This window comes from Miniopterus schreibersii (assembly GCF_964146895.1).
Source record: "Miniopterus schreibersii genome assembly, chromosome: 10".
NCBI lineage: Eukaryota > Metazoa > Chordata > Mammalia > Chiroptera > Miniopteridae > Miniopterus > Miniopterus schreibersii.
The window spans coordinates 46,373,871-46,396,269 of record NC_138110.1 but is presented as its reverse complement, the minus strand read 5'-3'; the positions used below and the strand labels follow the sequence as shown (position 1 = coordinate 46,396,269).

General features: G+C 33.8%; 1 protein-coding gene across 2 annotated transcripts in view; it reads right to left on the bottom strand.

The window, feature by feature from the left end:
• Nucleotides 1-346: 346 nt before the first annotated feature.
• VAPA (VAMP associated protein A) overlaps nt 347-22,399 on the bottom strand; it is a 37,673-nt gene continuing 15,620 nt past the window's right edge. The window contains exons 2-7 of one of the 2 annotated variants that reach the window (XM_081148732.1): nt 21,300-21,452; nt 17,088-17,191; nt 16,541-16,621; nt 10,924-11,061; nt 6,355-6,528; nt 347-3,012 (exon numbers count right to left, since the gene is read on the bottom strand). In XM_081148732.1, coding sequence (XP_081004858.1) covers nt 2,854-3,012; nt 6,355-6,528; nt 10,924-11,061; nt 16,541-16,621; nt 17,088-17,191; nt 21,300-21,452 — 809 coding nt within the window. In that variant the 3' untranslated portion in view covers nt 347-2,853. The remainder of the gene's footprint in view (nt 3,013-6,354; nt 6,529-10,923; nt 11,062-16,540; nt 16,622-17,087; nt 17,192-21,299; nt 21,453-22,399) is intronic. The other variant, XM_081148731.1, reaches the window with a different exon arrangement.

Below are 22,399 nucleotides of genomic sequence, written 5' to 3'. Positions count from 1 at the left end.
CCCACAGTAGATAATATCAATTTTAGAAGTTCTGAGCAAGATATTTGGAGAAATTAATATTATTTTTTTCTTTGACCAGAATTTCTGAATTTGGTACCTATTTTTTCCCAAGTGTCATTTTTTTAAAGGTAACACTCAGAATACAATCCTTAAATTTGTGTCTTGTAAATACAAGAATGGACAAAGTTAAGGTACATTAGTTATAGGAAGAATGAAGGTAAGTGCATTTAGCGTCACATATGAACTTAAGGCCTTAGTTACTTGATTGTGATTTCAGTATTAGCAACAAATGATTTCCCTCATGCTTACATACACAAGTAAGCAGGCAGACAAAAATTTCTAAACGTAAGAAATGAAAACAAACAATTTAATCTATGTTATCAGTCATTACAGTTGGACTCTTTTAAAGTAAGCAATGGTAGTAAAAAAAACCTGATCACATTTCATACAGCAATTTAAAAGAACAGAAATTAAAAGTCTCCTATACAATTGGAGCATCTCGTGATATGTAAAGCGGTTAAGAAGCCCATGTACACTTTTTTTTTTTTTTTTGCAGATGCTACCCGGACTATAATCTATCTTAAAACCAACCACTGCATAATGCATTTTGTAGAATGCCTATCTAAAATACACCGTATTTCATAGTGTTTATTACCAATGGGGGGGGGGGCAGATCTCTAGCCTAAACACTAAAAGCAAACATACACAAGACTATTCAACAGTAGCCTGTAATACAAGCTTATGATAGAAAATTTCACATACTTATTAAATAGTATCTTGTGTTCATTACTTCAGCCATGTCAAATTAATACAATCTTTTTTTTCTACAAAGTGACCAGAAAAGACACTGAACTAGAATCAGGAGAGCAGATTTCTTGGTCCAACTCTGCCTCTACCTACCTATGAGAAAGTTTTCTTAACTCTCATAAAGGCCTCCAATTCCTCAACTTTAAAACAAAGGGGTTGAACAAAATGAATTCTAAGGAGCATTCCCGTAAAATGGGATTTTGTTAAATTTTGAGAACTTCAATTTTTAAAAAAATGACAGTCATCAAATACCAAGCTTGATACTTTATCACCAATAATGTAGGTTACATAGAGCTTTAAGCCAAGGAATTAGAGATTCTTCATTTATGGGACAAAAATGCAAGACTCTTTTTAGCATGCTTTTCGTTATCAGAAAAGGAAGGAAATTTTACAGTGACTATAAAGCATACAACAATGGAAACATTACCTGCATTAGCACTCCAGTAATGGATAGGTGTTACTTGTATTTGTTTTTAGTAACTTTTGCACATAACAGGTTTTATATAGAAGACACCAAAGAGCCAATGACACAATACATGTGATCTGACAAATCAAAATACACTTAAAATGAAAAGGCAACCAAAATATTTAGAACATTTCACTCATTTATAAAATGTATACACAGACCTGGGCCCAAGATACTTGCACCACACAAGTCCCAAAGTCCAATCTCCCTCTCAGATAGAAGTGTATCTTTTACAAAACCAACACCTATTTTCAGGATCAAAATTCACTTGTATTAGACTGTACTCAGTGGGGAAAAAAAAACAAAAACAAAAAAACTGAATACATTTCTATGGTTCCAAAATTTTCTATGCTAATACAAATGAAATAAATTCAAACCCCATAATGCATATTTATACTAAAAATGTGTTTCACATGGTTAACAGCTAGATTTGCAAAGAATAAAGTCGTTTCTCACAAAGATGATTTCCAAGGCTTGCTCAGTAATAACAAATTTCCATAATGGGAATTTGAGTGTCAAATTGGGCAGAAAAAACACCTACTTTTAACTATTAGTATGAAATATTATATAGGGAATTATCAGGCTCGTTAAAAAGCACTTTACTAGAACCACCAAGAAGAATAAGTCTTTCTTGAGAAGATAGTAAAAGAACCTGTTTAAAATGGGGTAAACACAATAGAGCCACAAGGCATACACATAAACTGGCAAAAATTACAGCACTTTTATTCTCATGGTATTTGCTAATTTTATATTATCGTGAAAACAAACTGATTATGATCTTCCAAAATATAAAAAGTAGCTTGAAATTTATCAATTCCTTTCCTTAATAGAATAAGGTCTTCTACCTACAAATACTGTAAAATCTGAAAGGGTTTCAATGCAAGATAAAATTATGCATTATAAATTTCAAATTATCATAGAGTGGACTCCCTGGTATCCGCATCTAATGACACGACAGACACAAACAAGCTATCGAGCAAGAATCTGTTAACAGTTTTATTTTTTTTTTTATGTTAAATACCATGGGACAGGATTGTAAGGATGAAAAACTCAGTCGACAACTGCCTCACAAGGGATAAGAAAAATTCTGCCATGATATTAGCAAAGGTAAAGGAGAAAATTTACACTGTAAGAGGCACCATTTCCCCACAGAATACCTCTTGGCATTTCCTGAATGAGTGGGATTAGCAATCTAAATAAATCATATCTCAAGAGGTAACAGCAACAGATAAAATTTAAAGGATTATTAAAATAACATTTACAAGACTCTGAACAATTCTTGAACTCTTATTAAAACCACAAAGAAAGAACAATTCTTTATTTATGAATTTCATAAAGGACTGAATGTGCAACTGACATCTGCTAGTGATGATCTGGTAATATACAATTTGTCCAGTAGCCGAACAGTTGGATTTTATTGTTTTCTAACCGTAAGAGATCATTAAAGGCAAAGCCTATATGACGCTGTACACACAAAAAAAAATGGTCACCGTGGGCCATACTACCAATGAAATGGTAGGTAAACAAATCATTTTCTGGTCAAGAGAAAATAAAAGAAATAGCACTCTGCATGCTTCACTCTACAAGATGAATTTCCCTAGAAAGAATCCAATGAAAATGGCTGCAATTACAACAAGAAGTGAAGGAAGAGGACTGGTGACATTATCTCTGAAGGATGCAGTTGAGGTTGATCCAGGTTTATCCGAGTGTGCTGCCTTTCTGAGCCTTAAGCCTTCATCCTAGGAAAAAAAAAATATATATGCACACACTCACACCAAAAGGTTTTAAATACAAATATGCATATATAAGACTACTGAGCTAAAAATCGATAGAAAGCAATCAGTATGCATGTAGGTGGGTACGGGAATAGAACTGCCAACTGGCATGAGGAAACTAGTTTCTAGGGTGATGCAAATAACCTAAAACTGATTTCTATGAGGGCTGCACAATTCTATAAATTTACTAAAATCACTGAATTGTACACTCACAATGAGTGTCTTTATAGAATGTAAAATATACCTCAATAATGCTGATTTTTAAAACTAGACCTAAGAAATACACTCCTAAAAACCTGAAAAATCAGATATGGCTGTATTTACATAGAAGAAGAAAAATCCCATTAAAATTAATAAAATTTAAGAGTTCTGTGCATGCACTTAAATCCAAGGTGGCTAATAGTATTTTTACACTGGTTACACCTGTCATAGCCCCACCACAGCCAAAGAGTACCAGAAAAAACCCCTACAGTCTGACAGGTTTACTGACTCAACGCAACCAGGGCACCCATACAGCCAAGGCACAGGTAAATATCTCACCAAAGGCAGGCAGGACTTTATAAGGTTTGGGAGAAGTTCAGGGTGAAATTTAAATAATGTAGTATTTTGATATGCTCAAAGTAAAGCAGGAGGGCTGTGTGTGAAAGGGTCAGCATTGGATCTGAACTGCAAAACAGACACTGAATCCTGTTTCTTTGGAAAATACAAATTACAACAGAAGGGGAATGTTATAAGAAGCGCATTTGAAGCTCTGCACCTGGACTTAACTGGGAGGCTGCTTCTCTGCACCAAAGTGACTTTGACGCTCCAGGCGAGAGCAGGCTGCTTCATTCTTACTGGTATGACGGCTCACAAAGCAAACTTTCTGACAGTCTATGTTTCTCAGTAAGAAAGCAGTAGGTTGTTATGACACTTTATCAGCTGCAGAATGACCCTGGGAAAAATACTGATATCTGTATCTGGTACCGAGGCAGTTGGCTTTGTCTGTCTGTGTCCATCATCCCAACCAGATGAATGGCAAGGCATAGTTTTACTTCCTTAGAGCTAGTTAATTTTTATTTTCTCACACAGATTCCTCTAGTGTACCAAGTAAAAGAGTTCACCTGATGTCATACTATTTTATTTGCATTACTAGATTTTCCAAGGGTTTGTGGGTCTTTTTGGTCTTATGCTAATCAGTCCTATGTGGAGAAGGAGTGATTCTCAATCTCAGCAAAGACTTTAAAAAGTGCTCCTAGTGATTCTGATTCATGAGGTCTGGAGAGGGCCCAGCCAGGTGCATTTTTAAACAGCTCTCTGGGAGATTCAGTTACAGGCTGGATTAAGACCCACACAGGTAGATGAAAAAAAGGGACAGTCATCAGATATGCTCAAGAAAGTTAATCTGGCAACAAATTATGATGGGCCTTATGTATGAAATGTTAGAGTCTAAAACTGATTCTATAAGCCAGTGGTCTTTTATCTTCTAAACAGCAGAATACTTTTTCAAATAACATCTCCTAGAGAACATCAGCTTATAAACAGTTGAGACCAGGAATTAAGTCTCACTCACCTATCTCCTTGTACACTCTTCCTGTTTTCCAGCCCTGCCCTACCTGTGCCATTCCTACTTACCTTCCCCCTCCCTGCCAAGAGATAAAGTGTTTTTTTGAACAAATATATTGAGCATGCTAAGGAACACAACTCTCATCAAAAAACACAACTGTACAAGTCATGGCAGACAAAGTAAAAGTAACAAAAACTGCATGATGTGTGAGGCTGAAATGAAGATTATTTTTCCATTATCCAGACAGCTGCTGGGGGCAGGAGGGTCCCTGAGGAGATACTAAGGAATATCAAGAGATAGCCAGAAAAATTATTTCAACACAGACCAATTCAAGATATAATGCCTTTGATTCAGAAAGTAGTTCCTATGCACACTTAACAGAACAGCCAAATGTAGATTAAGTTCATAATTTAGCTTATTTACACATATACATTTTTGTACCATCTCCTTTGATACAAAAAGCTCAAACAAAGCCTTAAAAAGAAACTTAAAAGGTATTCAGATCTTGAAATTATTACTTGTCAAAGGCTAATTAATAATCTCCATACATATTCAAATAAGTCCTCAATTCACCAGTCCATTCATTTATTCATTCAAATCTATTAATGACTACTGTATACGAATGTGCTATATAGTACAAATTAAATTTGTGGAATGCAAAGATGAATCCACACAGTCCTTGCCCCCAAGGAAACTACTGCCCACTAGAGGGAAGAACACCTCCAAGTAAGAGGTATGGTGGAAACAAAGAGAGACAGCATTCCTAAACAATTTTTCTTTTCTTTTTGGAGGAAGAATATCCTACAAAAGGTTGTACTAAAAAGATGACAAGAAACAAGTACCAAGAGATGAATATGCAAGTATGTACTGCTGTGAGGGTAGGGACAAGAATTCAAGGCATTCCAGTCAGAGGAAAGAACTTAAGCTAAAGCAAAGGAAGGATAATAAAACAGAGAAACTGTAGCCCAACACTGTCCAATACAAATAGAATACCAACTTCAAATGCAGGTCACATATGTAATTTTAAATTTTCTAGTAGCGATTAAAAAATAAAAAGAGCCCGGCCAGTGTGGCTCAGCAGTTGAATCCATCAGATTGAGGTTGAATTCCCGGTTAGGGCACATGCCCAGGTTGCGAGCTCGATCCCCAGTCAGGGGAATACAGGAGGCAGCTGATTAATGACTCTCTCATCATTGATGTTTCTATCTCTCTCCCTTCCTCTCTCTGAAATCAATATACATATTTTTAAAAAGTAAAAAAAAAACCTGGCAAAATTAATTTTAATAATACATTATATTCAACCCAGTAAAACCAAAATATTATCTCAATATGTAACAATACAAAAAAGGTGTAATTTTACTTTTTTGGAGTATTAAGTATAAGAAATCAGTGTATATTGAGATGTATTCATAGCACATCTCAATTCAAACTAACAACATTTCAAGTGCTCAAAAGCAACAGATGACCAGTGGCTGGCTACTCAATGGGCAGGCAGCAGGCAGTTCTTAAGACTGGAGCACACAGCGTGAAGAATACAAACAAGAGAGGAAGCTAGCACTGTCCAGGAAAATGAGAAGTCATGCTAAAATTGTCAAAAGAGGCTGGGAGTGGGGAGCAAAAAACAGGACATAATCAAATTGAAATAAAGGAGAAAGAACTGACCAAAGATAAATTAAACAACTGATAGATAAGATGGCCTAATAATATTCACATATCCAATGTATTCATTTAAATCAACTTATTTTCAAAACACAACTTACTCTCAGGTATCGATTTTCTTCTGATAGCTTCATCATTTCTCCCTGAAGTCTTTTACACTCTTCCATGAGTTTCCTTGTTTCAGTATCACTGAGTGAAACACTATGTGGTTTTGGCATAGGTCCATCTTGTTTAGATGCATTCAGAGGAACAGCTTTGCTAGGCTCCATATCATTCTGTATCACAAAGACAGTGAGAATTTTTTTAACTGACCAAATCTCCTTACAGGTTTTCAACAAATAAAATTTTAAATTCCACATCCTTCTTTTCAAAACAATTACTTAGAAGTTTTGACAATTTTCAGTAAGAATTTTTTTGGATAGCAAATGTTATGGTCACCTGTTGCAACAATTTTAGAAGGACTAAATCAGTAAATGTTAGCAGTTAGATAAGCAAATAAGCCCACTCCCTTCCTCTATTTCCATAAGCCTTTGCACTTACCTTTGCACTTATCATATATCATAATAATGTATTTTTTACATTCTTTCCTATAATACTTCAAAGGCTGGGAGAGCAAGAGTCATTTCTCTTTGTATTTACCCCGTTAACCCAGCACTCTGACATTAACAGTAGTTATTCAATGAAAGTATTCAGAAAAACGACAAAATCCAAATAGGAAGGTCATTTTCAGTGCTCCAATTCTGCAATTCAAATGAGGTTCTGGGAGGGTGGGGGGATATTATCGTAATGATTCCAGTAAAATTAGGAAACTACTGAAGAAAACTATTTAAAAGAAAACCTAACTTTACCAAAGAACTTATATGCATATATGCATAGTCCATGGACAGACTATAGTGCATGGGGAGAGGGTGGGAGCAGGGGTGTCAATGGGGGAAAAGAAGGGGACATCTGTAATACTTTAAACAATAAAGATAATTTTTTTTTAAAAAAGAAAAACCTAACTTCAATTAAAGGGAAAAATGACTGAACACATTCTTGTGAAATAATGAACACAAACATATAGCAAAAAAAGAAAGAGAAGAAGGGAGTTAATTCCATGATCTTAAACTCAAACATAAATGATTCTTTCAAATCATTAACATAATTCATAAATTCAGTATGAATTTATAAATTCAATATGGAATCACAGTACAAAGGCACTTTTAAAACTATGAGCCCCCAAAATCTTAATTCCTATCAACACTTACCCATTTGAAACTAGTGGCAAAGGCATGAAGATAAATATCTAAGTACTCCTGAGCCTGTTATCTAAGGTGCCTTGATATCCTTCAATCCTAAAATCATTTATCCCATCACTACAACATAACAGTACTAGTGCAAGAAGTTATCTTTTAATTAAAATTTTACTTGCTGAAAATTTAATTTATGAAATGTTTTATTCAGATATAAACTTCTAACAAAAATATTTCCAAATCAACTTTATGGCATTCCACAACACTCATTAGATTTTAATTATAGATTACATACCTATCAAATCATCCCAGGTTCTGAATTTATAAGAAGTGTAAATAAACTGTTCAAGGGGCAAAACTAGTATTTTCTTATGAAAGGGAGGGGATTTGATCATTATTCCTAAATCCATGTAAAAATTAATTTTATGAGATTCTAATGTACACTATATAGTATTTGACCTCGATTTTCCCATTTTTCTTTAGAAGCTTCCGATCTGTGAAGGATTCTTAAGAAAGCTACTGCGATGTTCTTCTCTGAGCTTTGCTCTTGCTAGCTCTCATTCTTCACCCTACCTTCCTTCCCTCACCCCAACTAATCCCATGTCTACTATATATAATTCGTCTCAGATATATTTTGCACTCCACCAATATTCTTTCCCTTAATAGTAATTATATTTCAAAACCGTTTTTCAAACGTGCTCAAATCCCAACCTACAAGTCCAACTTCTGAAAATGAGGGTGGCATGTTGCCTTCCTCTGTAAAAAAGAGGGCAATAGTCAACAACATGGCAACTGAGGAATCTTTAGGTTTTGGTTAAGAATTGGGGGGAAAATGTCATGCTCATACCAAAAAGTTGACTAAAAAATTAAAGAGATAAAAGAGGCCAACAAGTGAAGACAAAAAAATTATAATGAATTATTATCAAACTTTACAATTGGATTTTTATTTTTAAATAAAGTCTTGAAATTTAAGAAAATTTAGAATTTTGAGAGGAGAGGAAATTACCTTCCATTATCTCATCAGTCCAACACGACTATTATTTATGCTATCCAATATTTTTTCATAAGCACATTTTGTAAAATCAGCATACACGTAACATTTTAACCTTTCTTTATTCAAATTATATACGTATCTTTTATCATTTTAAATGACAACATATGTCATTAAATATTCTATTCTGTGCTTTATTTACAAAAATTACTTAAACATTTCACTTTTGTTAGACATTTAATGGGTTGCTTCCATTCTTTGGGATTTAAGTGACATCTCAATAAATATCTTCTTATGGTGGCAGAACTGGATTTCCTTTTTTATTGAAATTTTCCTTAATATTGTTATATTGCTTTTATAACCAATAGAAGAAATGTCATAACCAACTTGTGGAGCATAAACATAAGACTAGGCAGGGATGCAAAAGATACAGTGAAGCTTAAACACATTTCAAAAGCGAGCTAAGTAAGTCATGAAACAAGTTACATGGAGTACAATTATATCATGTACTATTTAGGGCCCCTACAAACCAGTCAACATACATAGGAGATGCAAAGAAATCTAATTTATTTATATATATTTGAAGTATAAGCATATATAACCTAACTTAGTTGGGGGTTAAAATGTAGTAACAATCTGAAGAGTCTGATGGGAAACACTAAGGCTGCTGTGACTTTAAGTATATGCTTCCATTCAGGAGCTCCATTAGTGAGGTTTGGCTCCAGGAAAACAGCTTGTTCCTTGCGAGTTAGTTCAGACTGGTCCAGAAAGTGGAGATTGGTTTTTCTGAGAACCATGAAAAAAGCAAACTAGAGGAATTCAACAACATGCTGCAACACTTAGAAAACTGATGAATAGTAACATTACATTAACATTATTAATTAACACTGTAACTTAGAATAAACTAAAAGGCCAAGGCCATGGTATCAATTAAGAAAATATACCCTACCTTGTACTTTTTCCACTGTTTTATATTATTTAGCCTATCTGCAGTAATCCCTTCTCCATCTTTGAGATGAATTTACTTCTGTGTTTTAGTGTGTGTTTTTAACAACCTTCAGAATTTCAATTCCAATATTCTAAGTAATTCCTATTGGAGGTAATTAGACAAAAAAAGAGCTAGGGACTGGAACTTGGGAAACATAAAATATAAGGCAAAGTAGATTTTTGGAATGAAGTATTGAGAAGGACAGAGAAGCTAAATAATGTAAATATGGGACTTCATTCTTATGACTATTGTGAGTAAGGGGTGTAAATATATAAAAGCTAATGTCAAGAAGCTATGGAATCAAATTGTTCAGAGGCATAATTAAGGCCTTACCCTTGGAAAATATAGTATTTGATAAGGTTACTGAAGATTTATTTTCACTCTAAACAACCAATTTACTCTGTTACTCTAGGATCATCAGTAACTAAACAAATTTACATAAACGATCATTAAAAAAATATGTTTATCCTCACTCACCTGAGGATATGTTTACTGATTTCAGAGAGAGAGGAAGGGGGTGTTAGAAAGAGAAATACCGATGTGAGAGAAACACCCATCAGTTGCCTCCCATACTCATCCCAATCAGGGATTGAACCCACAGCCTAAGTACATGCCCTGATCAGGAATTGAACCTGTACCTTTTGGTGTACGGGAGCCACCCAGCCAGGGCGGATCAGATTCTTTTAAGCCTTAATATACATATTCTCTGCAAAGCCAAATCAAAGTATAAAAAACCTGTTCAAAGTGTGGGGCTCCTGGAGTTTCCAGTAAGCAAGAAACAGAAGAGGGAATCATACAGCAACCATTACACTTCCTAAAAGTCAACGCGCGCACACACACGCACAAGCACAAACACACACAGGCACACGTGCATGCGTGCACACACAAGAAGACATCAATAAATTCAAATATGACCTAAGATCTTTAGGGTTGATACTACAAATTCTCCTACCCTGGGGCATTGTAAATAACTAACAATGTAGTTAAAGAGGGGTTACTATTATTCGTATTTGATAACAAACCACAAAATAGTAATTTCATTTATCTTTTGTTTACAGATATAAATACAAATACTTATCTGAAAAGCAATGTTTGACAGCTCCTACCTTGACTGCTCTGCCTGCTAAGTCTTCAGATATGCTACTAACTTCCTTTTTAGAGTACACTCCCAAAATCTCAATGAAAGGACAAATTATAGCAATTTCATAACAATGTTCAAACTTACATTTGTCCTGCTCACTACTGAGATTTTTTTAAGTGTTATATTTTTTTGTTTTTTTGAACAGAGAATAGCCTGTGTACATAATTTTTAAGTGAGTTCTGTAATTTTAAACACAGGTGAAAATTTCAATTCTATTTACTTAACACACTCACAATACCACATATGTGCTAGGTAACTTACATTAAATAACCAGTAACACTAGTAGACTCCTATGTCTGTTAACTCCCTAAAACAAACCTTCTGCTTCTCCTGTTTGAATACATTGAGTCCCCTGGGGTCATTCTTCGTGTTATAACTGGCAGGAATTGCAACTGTGTTGTTGTTGATGATGTTTATTGAAGTGACAGCTGGAGCAGTCCCTGGTGGAGTTATACCCTGAGGTGGCATGGGAAACATATTCTCAGATTCGCACCAAACTCTGAGTTCTCCTGCATGGTGCTGGGAATGACTAACACAGAAATCATTAGGCTCTAAAACATTCACATTTTATTCTATATAAAGGTGTTTACATAAGAAATAATAGTAATAAATAATAACTATGTTAAAACAAAAAATACAAAATTTCTGAACTTATTTCCCCAAGAAAATTAGCTATGACCAATTTGTATTATGTTCACAAATTAATGTACAAACCTTATTAAATTTATGCTAGCCTCATAGTGTCTTAAAATGAATACTTTCAAACTTTGTGGCTCTGACTTTTGTTACTAATCAATACTGTCAATATCTAAACAACAAGCACTTCTTATTTTTCTCACCTTTGATAACACTCAACCTGAACAATTTTTAAGTTAAATGAATTTTTCCCCTTGAGGTTCAAAAACTATAGTGATTTATAAATCTCTCCTGTACTCAACAACACCCCTCCCCAAATACACACACACCTCCCTCTCCCAGGACCAATAAATAAATTTAAAGACACATAAAACATTCTAGTATACCATTATCTCCATAGTTCTCCTATCTTCTCAAATTCCTCAAATACAGATAAAAATATTACAAAAAAGGTTTCGAACAAACTCTGAAATAACATTTATTGATATATAGGTTATTGAATATAATAACTAAGAAAACTCTATCTTACTTAATAATGCACTGTCCCCAATCTGTTGTCTCAACAGAAAATAATGTATATTTAATCACAAAAAGTCTATACATAAGACCAATGACCTTTTCTTGACAGCCCTTCATCGTTCATTAAAACAAATCACTATTTTTTCCTAGAAAATAAGTCATTAATAGATGTTATATGTAGAGCATAAATGAAATCCAATACATTTTAAAAGTTGGGAAAATGCCAAGTGAAGGTGCAAGGCTCAAAAAAAACCCAAACCATTTTTACTTTAACACAAAGAACTGAATAGGTGATAAACATGATAAATAATGCGTTAACTAAAAACACAATCAATCTTGAAAAAATACTACTAACTGGACATTAGATTTAATACAGAGTTGACAGTAACTAAAAAGAGCTAATAATTCAGAAAACCCCACTTTGTAAAATATAAAATATCAATGTTTTAGTATCATATGCCTCCAGCTATCAAGAACCCAAGAACAATGCTGAATGGCTCTCAGTATGAGCGCTGAATACAACTCAACTGAACTCTATGGGCCATTAATTTACTGAAATATATCCAAAAATCTGCTGTTCCCTAGGACTAAGGAGACCACAAATTTTAGTGTGCTTAAAGGCAGTATTAGCTAATAATACCTGTTATCCAGGAATAATTGTTAATAGTACTTCCTTTTATTCTAAAACCAAAAGGTCCCTAGATTCCTAAGCCACTTTATCTATAATCCGTATTAGACAGTTATTTCCCAAAAAGAAGCCCACATTCTAATGATGGGTCATATAAATTAAGAGTTGTTTTGTCACAAAAAATGACATCTTTAAACTATAAAAATAAAAACCACTACACTTCTAAAGCTGGCACCTTTTTTATTCTACAAGACTGACCACAAAGCTTCAATCATTTATTTATATAGTTGATCAAGGTCCTGAAAGAACTGAAGAAACCAATAAAATAGCATACCCTTTTCCATTGTTTTTAGAACATGCAAATGTCTAAGGATTAATAGCATACCTAAAAAGATTCAAATCCTCAAACAGATATACTATATAGCTTACTTAAATTAAATGCCTATCTACTTCTTGGAGCGGGGTGGTACAGGGAGATGGGCAAGGAGCTGCAGGCAGAGAGGTTTGAGAGTGGGATGGGGTGCTTAATGTAAAAACCATCATAAAGTATAAGACCTGTAAGACCTGCTCGGTACACCAACTTTGAGAAAAATATATCAACAACTATGATAACTATCTATCTACTTTGGATACTGACTAAATTTTTCTAAGCTGACTACCAAAGATCATAAATTCTGATGAACAACTCTTTAAAATAAATGTGTAAGAAACCACTAACTGAATGTGGACTTCACTGCACTCAACACTAAATGTGCCATCCTGAGTTTTTTAGTATATTAAACCTAAAGATGTCAAAAACTAAACTAAATTTTGCTTTAATTAACATACTTTTTTTACAACATATTAACAAATAAACTAAAAAAAACCCAAAAAACACGATAAAGGTCAAACAATCTTAATTCACTATATAGTAATCATACTATAAACAAAAAACATTTTTAACATTTTTAACATTTTTGTTAATCTTGCACATTTAGAAATGTATTTTCCTTGAATAGGGAATATCACCTTTAAACAATTTGTGTAAGTCAGAATTCAGCTTTTATCAATATTAACATTTTATCAATTTATCTGTAGTAAACAAACTTTATCTAGACAAAACACTATTCAATAATGCCCTAATTTCCCGACAAGTTTCAAAGTAAACTGAAGATAAACATACAGAAAAAAGGATATTGTGTTATTTTGTAATTTTATCTATGCTAGATAAATACTAGATGGTTTCTAACTAAATTTCTAGCTAGGTGCTAGAAAGGAATAAATGTCAAAGACAGTTTTTAAGCAATTTTATCAACTTCAACTATAAACACTGAACTGGAAATAGAAAGATTCAATTATCAACAGGGTCTAATTACCACATGAATTATTATAAAAGATTTTTTATATGTATTTTTATATATATAAGGTTTCATCCTTAATTATTATAACAAATAAAAACTTTATCATATATTTCATACTATTATAAACTCCAGGTTTGGCAACATTAAGGTTTCATATTTTCTAAAAAGGTTGAGTTGCAACATTAAACTGATGACTTGACAAAGTCTCATAACAAACAACTCAGAACTGGATCTAAATATATTTCTCAATAATTAAGATTTCTTATAGAATCTGCAGGTATATAGGACAAAACTCAGTATCTATAATAAATAACTTGCAAACGAAAAACAGAGAGGACGTCTATAGATTAAAAGATTTAAGAAACATTATCATCCAATAGCAGTATGTGGACTTTTAAATCAATTCCAACAAACTGGAAAAAAATTTTTTAATGCATTTGTGAGATTAATTTGAATGCTGCCTGGATTGTTTGATATTAATAATATATTAAGCTTAAAGGCTTAATGGCAGTATTGTCATTAAACTGCTTTCCCTTCTCTTATATTTGAATGATACATACTGAAATATTACAGATTCAACTATATCACATCTGGGATTTGCCTTAAAATAATGTGAGATGGGAAGTAGTGAGGTGTAGATGAAATAACATTAACCATAAACTGGTAACTGTTAAAACTAACCATAGGTTCACGGGGATTCATTGTTTATCTACTGTTCTAAGTGTTTAAAGTTTTTCCAAATAAAATATTAAAAAAAAAACACACATTACCTTCAGCAAATATTCCCTACAACTTAATCTCAATAATTGTACCTGAAGTCCAAGTAGTTCAGTTAGTGCAAATACATTCTGCAGCTAGTTCATCCAGCCTCAAAATGAGATATTCTCTGGAGTACTTTGAAATTACTAAACAGACTTCAGGTTACTAACACCTGGTCTAAAAATGTACCAGAGACAAATTACTTCTGCTCATGTTCCATGGTGTGGGACTCTAAGGACTACATTCAATATTTGTTCAAGCCCTTTGGCAGATCCAAAACCGCTTCTTGGATTACTATGGGGATACACCTCTATGTAGATACACCTGTTACTCTCCTCTATGATAAGGTAAAATGGCTAGGCTCAACTACCATTTCCATCAACTTCTGGTTTGGTTTCCAAAGCACTGAGAACTACTCTTGATCAGCAATATCAAATACTTGGCTTCCATCCCCTTTCAGGCTATAATGTCAAATTTTCCACTATCCAAAGAATACAAAAGCCCAGATGAAAGACAGCTCTAAGTTTATTAAATGATTATTAAAAAATGATATAAATATTGAGAAAATATCGGTACATGTTTTAAAATAAGTCAACCCATATTCCACTGAATTTCACTTTTTGGAATATATCTGAAGGAAACTAAAATACTACATCAAAGAGATATCTGTACCCCATGTTTATATAACAGCATTATCTATCATAGCAAAGACATGGAAATAACCTAAGTGGTCATTGACAGATAAGTGGATAAAAAAGTTGCGGTGTATATATATATATGACACAATATTATTCAGCCATAAAAAAAAGAAGTAAATCTTGCCATTTGCAGTAACATGGATGAACCTTGAGGGCATTATGCTAAGTGAAATAAGTCAAGACAGAGAAAGACAAATACTGTAGGATCTCACTTATATATGGACTCTTAAAAAAACTCACAGAAAAAGAGATCAAATCGGTGGTTACCGGAGGCAGGAGTGGGTGAGGGAACTGGATGACATGAATAAACAGTTTATTCCAAGTTTGGCTATTCCTGGGTATTTTGCTCAGTATTGATTTTGGTCAAAATCAATCTGATTTTCTTTTTTCTTACTGTAAGTGGTTTATGGTAAGATAATTTATAAATATTGCTGCCTTTAATCTGATTTTATTCTTTAGTAAATAATTTTTATGTTGCTTTTTGATTAGTGTGAGGTAAATATAATTTGGAGGACTGAGGGATATGTGTGTGTAATTTAAAAAGTAGTCTTTGAATGTATAGAATGGGTTGTTGTCACTTTCTGTATTCCCTTTCTGAAATGCAAATTTGAATCTTTCTGTGGCCCTACGGGGTACCTGAAAGGTAAATTGGTTGTTTTTTTTTTGGGGGGGGGGGGACTTAATATATAAAATAATATGAATAATCAGAATTGTTTGTCAAAATTGGGTTATAATCTGACATGACTATTGCCTTGATCTGGAGGCTCTTTGCTCTACTGAAAAGTAAGCTTGCAGATTAAGTACGTAGGCTCAATTATTGTGTTACTTTCAGTGTAAGCTGAAATAAAGAAGTTCCTGAATGGCAATTAGGTGTTGATCAAATTACTTTGTTTTTAAATGCTTTTTAAAAGGGATTTTGAGATATGTACCCAAAATAAAAAATGTGAATGCATATATCTTATTCATGTAAATTAAACATTTTACCCTCAGATTGCTGGTATACAGTTGCCAAAAAGTGGTTTACATCTGTTATTTAATTATATTTATGTATATAAATGTCTCATTCTATAAAGAACTTGAAATAGTTTAAGTGGAAAAAATTTGGTAGAATTAAATGATTCTTCTCCATCATGCAGAAATGATTCTTCTCCATCATGCAGTTTCTATCTAAAGGTATTTTTCTTCTTGAACAAATGTTATTAAGATAAAAAGAGCATATCAAGTTTTTTTAAAACTAAGCACTAACTCTTATAAAGTGAAATAGCCATTATTACACACCCCACAAAGGTCAAAACAAAAGGAAAATTAATCTCAAAGTAACAGAGCTTGTCAACAGCTTCCAATTTCTTACTTACCAATTTATCATTTTCATTGGGCATTTCAAAAACACATCTCAATTTAGAATCCATTAATTCATCGGGTTTTGCCTCTTTCCACTAAAAACAAACAAAACCAAACATGAGACAGAAGAGATATGACCATGACAAATAGGTTTCACCTCAAGGGACAACTAAAGGATTAGTGTAGCTGCTTGGAGCAGAAGTGCTGTGTTTGGCTCAGTCAAGATGCAATGCTGCATTGCACTCTGTATTGATCACCCTGCCATAGTTATCTGGCAATGCCAAAGAAATTTCTATATAAGCCTAAGAAGAGCTACTATCACCATCCATTAAAATCACACTAACATCTCTATAGAGATTACAGGACTTTCTTCTTAGTAGGATTTCTAAATTGTTTCTAAAAAATACTATTTCAAAATTCTTTCATTTTTACAGTCAGGATTATCTATAATAAACAGATTCATAGATTTTTTAAAATTAGGTTTCTCAATTGAGAACTACACAAAACCCACAGTTTAAACAACATTCCTCAAAATAAATTCTGTTCAATTTCTATACTTACCACAGCTTCCATATCTGAAATGTTTGGTGGAGCAAAAATTGTCTGTACCATAAACTTGTGTTTACTTTTTTCATTGGGATCATAGTCAAAAGGCTGTAGCATTACTAAATAAAAAGAAAGAACATATTACATTGTCTTCCACATTTGTGTGCTTCTTATTCCTATTATCTGATTCACTAACATGCAAATTTAAAGAAAACCAGGAAGCATTCAAGAACCCAAACACTGTTTTTATTTACATTTAGGATCCAGAATCAACTTTAGGTTTTACAATTATTTTTCAATTTTCCACCATTCTGATTTGCTAAGTCTTTAACAACCCACAAATTAAACAAATGGCTATTAAAAAAATACCAATCCATGATTGTCCCCTCTATACTTATGTTTGGTAAAGTTTTCAAAACTTTCCCAAAACTATTTTCATGCCTGCAAGCTTGAATTAAATCTAGTAAATTTTCTATTGAAACTAGTTATAAATACAGGCTTCCTTTAGTAGAGATAATATCTCTTAAAATTAGACAACTGGATTATTTAAAGGAGAAACACTAACTTAAAAACTCACTACACCATGTATTAGTGTTCTAATATAACTAATTTTTTTTAATAGATTTTTTTTTAAATCTTCAATTTTAGAGAGGGAGAAAGGGAGGAATGGAGGGAAGGACAGAGGAAGGGAAGGAGGGAAGGAGGGAGGGAGGGAAACATAAATTCAAGAAACGAACATCAATAGGATGCCTCCCATTCTCTCCCCAACTGGGGACTGAACACGAAACTTAGGTATGTGCCCTGACCGGGAATCAAACCTACAACCTTTTAGAGTAGGGCATGATACTCCAACCAACCGAGTCACCTGGCCAGGGCTAAAAATAGATTTTAAATAAACACCCATTCAAGAGGAGTTTATCAATTTGTTTAAACCTGAATCTAAGAAAGCAAAGTATACAAAGAAACCATAAGGTCTCATGATTCCTTTAATTTTTCTAGCATTCAAATAATTATATTCAAAATTTTCCTAAGCATTTATGATTGTCAGTACCCTATAAAATAGGGTTTTTAGAGACTCCATGTGGTTATAAGTCATGCTAAATTATGTAATATGAATCTAATAATTAATGAATCAGCAATTATGTAAAATATGTATATAGTATTGTGGAAAGTTATTCCCCTGCTAATACTTACATCATTTCTAAGATGTATATACATTTCAACACTTTCAGAAGGACATATGCAATTAAGCAAATGTGAGAAATATCAACTATATAAGAAAATCTTATTTCTAAGCTATGTCTGAGAAGTCCATCAACTTCCATCACGGTTAAAAACAAAATTTTTTTTAAGCCAAATACATAGCAGCAGAAAATGCACAGGATAAACACCCAGAATCCAAATAAAGCACAATAAATTTCCATTAATACTCCACTGAGCAATCATTACAAGCTAATCACTGGGATCTAGATAAAAGGAAAACTTCAAACATGACTGTGACTTTATGACAGTTATACCATAAGGTTGCAAATAACAAGAGGAAGACAATCTTAAAATGTATATAAAATGTTAAAGGGAGGGGGGGAAATGAGTATAGAAGTAGAGTCAATCAGAGAAAGTTGCTAGAGGAAGTGTAGTTTGAGTGACTCCTTGTACAGAAAGGCACTACACTGAAAACTGGAAAAGCTAAGTTCTAATGGGAGGAGAGGGATCTGAGGACAAATCATAATTAGTGTGTCTGGAACTTTTAATAAGTCAGGTGTTCAATACAAGGGGTTTATGTGGGAAAAAGCGCTTTGAAAAAGTACACTATTTTTACTTTTTAATTATTATTTTTTAATGATCACACACAAGAATGTGGAGATGCTCTGAAGAATATATGACCAAATAAGCCAGGCAGCGAAAGACAAATATCACATGATCTCGCTTATACATGGAATCTAAAGAACTTAATAAACTGATGAACAGAATAGATTCAATGACATGGAAGCATAAATGAGACTGATGAATGTCAGAGGGATGGAGGAGGGTGGGTGGGTGGAGGGGGAGAGAGTAACCAAAGAATTTATGTGCATATATACACAACCCAAGGACATGGACAATAGTGGGGAGAGGGAATGGGGAAGGGGAAGGAAAGGGGTGGAACAGGTCATTGGGGAGAAAAAGGGACATCAGTAATATTTTAAACAATAATAAAATTAAAAAAAAAAAAAAAAAGAATATATGATCAAGATAGGGAAACTAATTGTCAGCAACAGAAAGGAAAAGATTCTGGGGAAAGGAAATTCAGCATGAAGACTGGCATGGGAACAATGATTACAGAACAGAAAAGGAAGCTGATTTGGGGAGAATCAAGCACTGATGTGTTTGAATAGGTATACTGAGGCAACAGCACTGGAATCAACTGTCTGTGTCCATGAGTTATGCTTATAAACATGTAAGGTCTTTGATTAATCTCTCCCCACTCACTCCCCCCGCCCCACCTTCCCTGAGATCCCTCAGTCTGTTCCATGCTTCTATGTCTCTAGACCCACTTTGTTCATCAGTTGATTTTATTATATTCCACATGTAAGTGAGATTATGTGGTACTTGTCTTTCTCTGACTGGCTTATTTCACTTAGCATAATACTTTCTAGTTCCCTCCATGCTGTGTCAAAGAATAAAAGATCCTTCTTTTTTACAGGTGCATAGTACTCCATGGTGTAAATGTGCCATAGCTGTTTGATCCACTCACCTAATGATGGGCACTTGGGCTGTTTCCAGATCTTAGCTATTGTAAATTACACAATTTTAAAATAAACATTAACACAGTAAAACTTCAGCAATCTAGAACCCTCAAAGAAAGTCATTCTGAATAGTTTTATGGACTCCTGGGGATGTAACTGTTTGCACCGAAAACTATTTTTAACCACACAAATAGAAATAATTCTATTTTCATCCAATGTAACTAAAGCTTGAAGATTTAGGGAGCAAATTCCAGAATGCATGTACTCATTGCTTTATCATATTTCTCATCCATTCCCCCAGGAATTGACGACATGGACAAATACAAAAGCATTCCTTCCAGGTCACCAGACCACCAGACTCACTAAAAACATCTTTCCTAGGGCCTCCTTGCTCTGAGTTTTGGACTCTAGATACCGAGGGAGGATTCAGGGTCATTAAGAATTCTATGGTCTGTCTTCTGCTGCCTTTGCAATCAGGTCCTACTTCTAAATACTCTCAATGGATCTGCTCTAGGCTCTCGCTCTTTATATAAATTGCTATTTTTAACCTCTGTGGACTTGAAAACTGATAGTGAATTATTATATCTTAGGAATACTTATTAGGAACACCCAGGCATGTGTTGTTGTTTTTTAAGGTACACATGTCTAGGCCACGTCCCCAGAGATTCTGATCTGGGAGGGTCCACATGTGCTCCTGTTCCCTGTGTTATTACGACATGCAGTGAGTGTTGAGAGCCACTGCTAGAAAGTAAGAGTAAATGGTCTCTTGTGAAGCCTGAGAGGTTCTCCCATAAGTAAGACACATTCTCATGCTTGTTTCCTGTTTCTCAGCTATGTTAGATCATTAGAAAGTACTGTCTTGGAAAGGAAAGAAAGGAACATTTTATAGCGGGCATTAATCATGGCATTAGCACAGACTCCATGGCAAGGGTAAGTAATCCATATATGGAAGTCACCAAGTATACTCCTTGGACTACAAGTAAACACAAAAGGGAGTAATAAAAATAAAGTTTTCAAGTGCAGGGCACTGTTTACAATGAAAAGCAGAAATACTCATCTAATTTGATACAATCAGCAAAAAGAGGAATTACATATATATATTTTAAGCAAACGATTTAGAATACTTCTATAATTGCATGTAACATGTAACAATAGCTAGGGATCTGAATAAAAATGATCAGCCACAAAAATGGTGTTGTATTTCAAAGATAAAATAATAAGGGCAGAGAATGTGGTAGTGAGCTGTAGAAAAAAGAGACAAACTAAAGATACAAAATTTAAACTGACAATTGCTTATAAGTTGATCACATAAGACTCATCACAAATAAGAATGAGAAATTTTCTGCAACAGTTTGCATATATATAGTAAGAGAAGAGGACATCACTTAAATAAAGGCAAAGTCAGAATAATTTCTAAAACCCTCTTAATTAAAACCAAATAATAAATAATCATAAAATGTCAATATTCAAAACTGCATAAATTCTGGATATGATGTGCTACCTGAAACAGTCACAGTCGACCCTGGGTCAATAATTCCACTGTTGGGCCTCACACAGTACCGACGAGGTGCTGTAGTCTTCACTTTGAAACATATTTTTCTATCCGATGGATTTCGCAACTTAAGATTTGTAGTGACTACATCTGTGAAGGGGCCTGTAAGGTTCAAAAACCAAAAACAGGAAAAAAATTTAATTGGATTGTCTCACACATACACACAGCAGAATTCAAAACTGAATGTATATAACCTCAATTTTATTTAAAGTATATATAAAAGTCTGTATACATAAATCAAACGACTACTTTTCTCAAAGTGGTAGACTTACAAATGAGTTTTACTTTCTTCTTCATTCCTTACCATATTTTACGAAAGTCCTACATGAGCATGTGTTATTTCTATCAAATAAAAGTATTCTGAAAGTTTCAATTTGTGAAATAAGTCCACAATTATATTCTTATAATAGGCTAGTATCACACTGCAGGATTTTCCAATGGTCTGCAAACTAGTGCGCCAATCTTCAAACTCGCTTTACTGAGCCAACTGAAAAAATTTCTACATCTGAAGACACTACATCTAATGACAAAAATGCTCTTGCTTCACCTCAATTATGTTTGATTCACTCACTCACTCATATATAGCTGTTAAGTATTTATTATGACCACTGTGTCAAATACTCTAGATACAAAGTTTTTAAGCTTTGGTTCTACACCAAAGCAACACAAAACTGCAAAACAAAGAATTCGAAAAGGTGATCTAGTTCTGCCTGAATTAAATAAATCCTAAACTGTTTTTTTTTAAATATGTCTTTACTGATTTTAGAGAAAGAGGAAGGGAGAAGGAGAAGGGAAAGAGAGAGAAAAACAAACGTGAGAGAGAAACATCAATGGACTGACTGCCTCCTGCACACCTCCTACTACTAGGCATGAAATCAAACCAGAGACCTTCTGGTGCAGGGGATGATGAAGCTTGACCAACTGAACACCACCAGCCAGGGCCTAAACCATTTTTTTAAAAGGAGAGAAAAAGAAAGTTTACAGCCATTTTTGCTCTCGGATAAAGAAAAGCCCTAACTCAAAAGCAATTTTAAATGGTTTTTGAAACA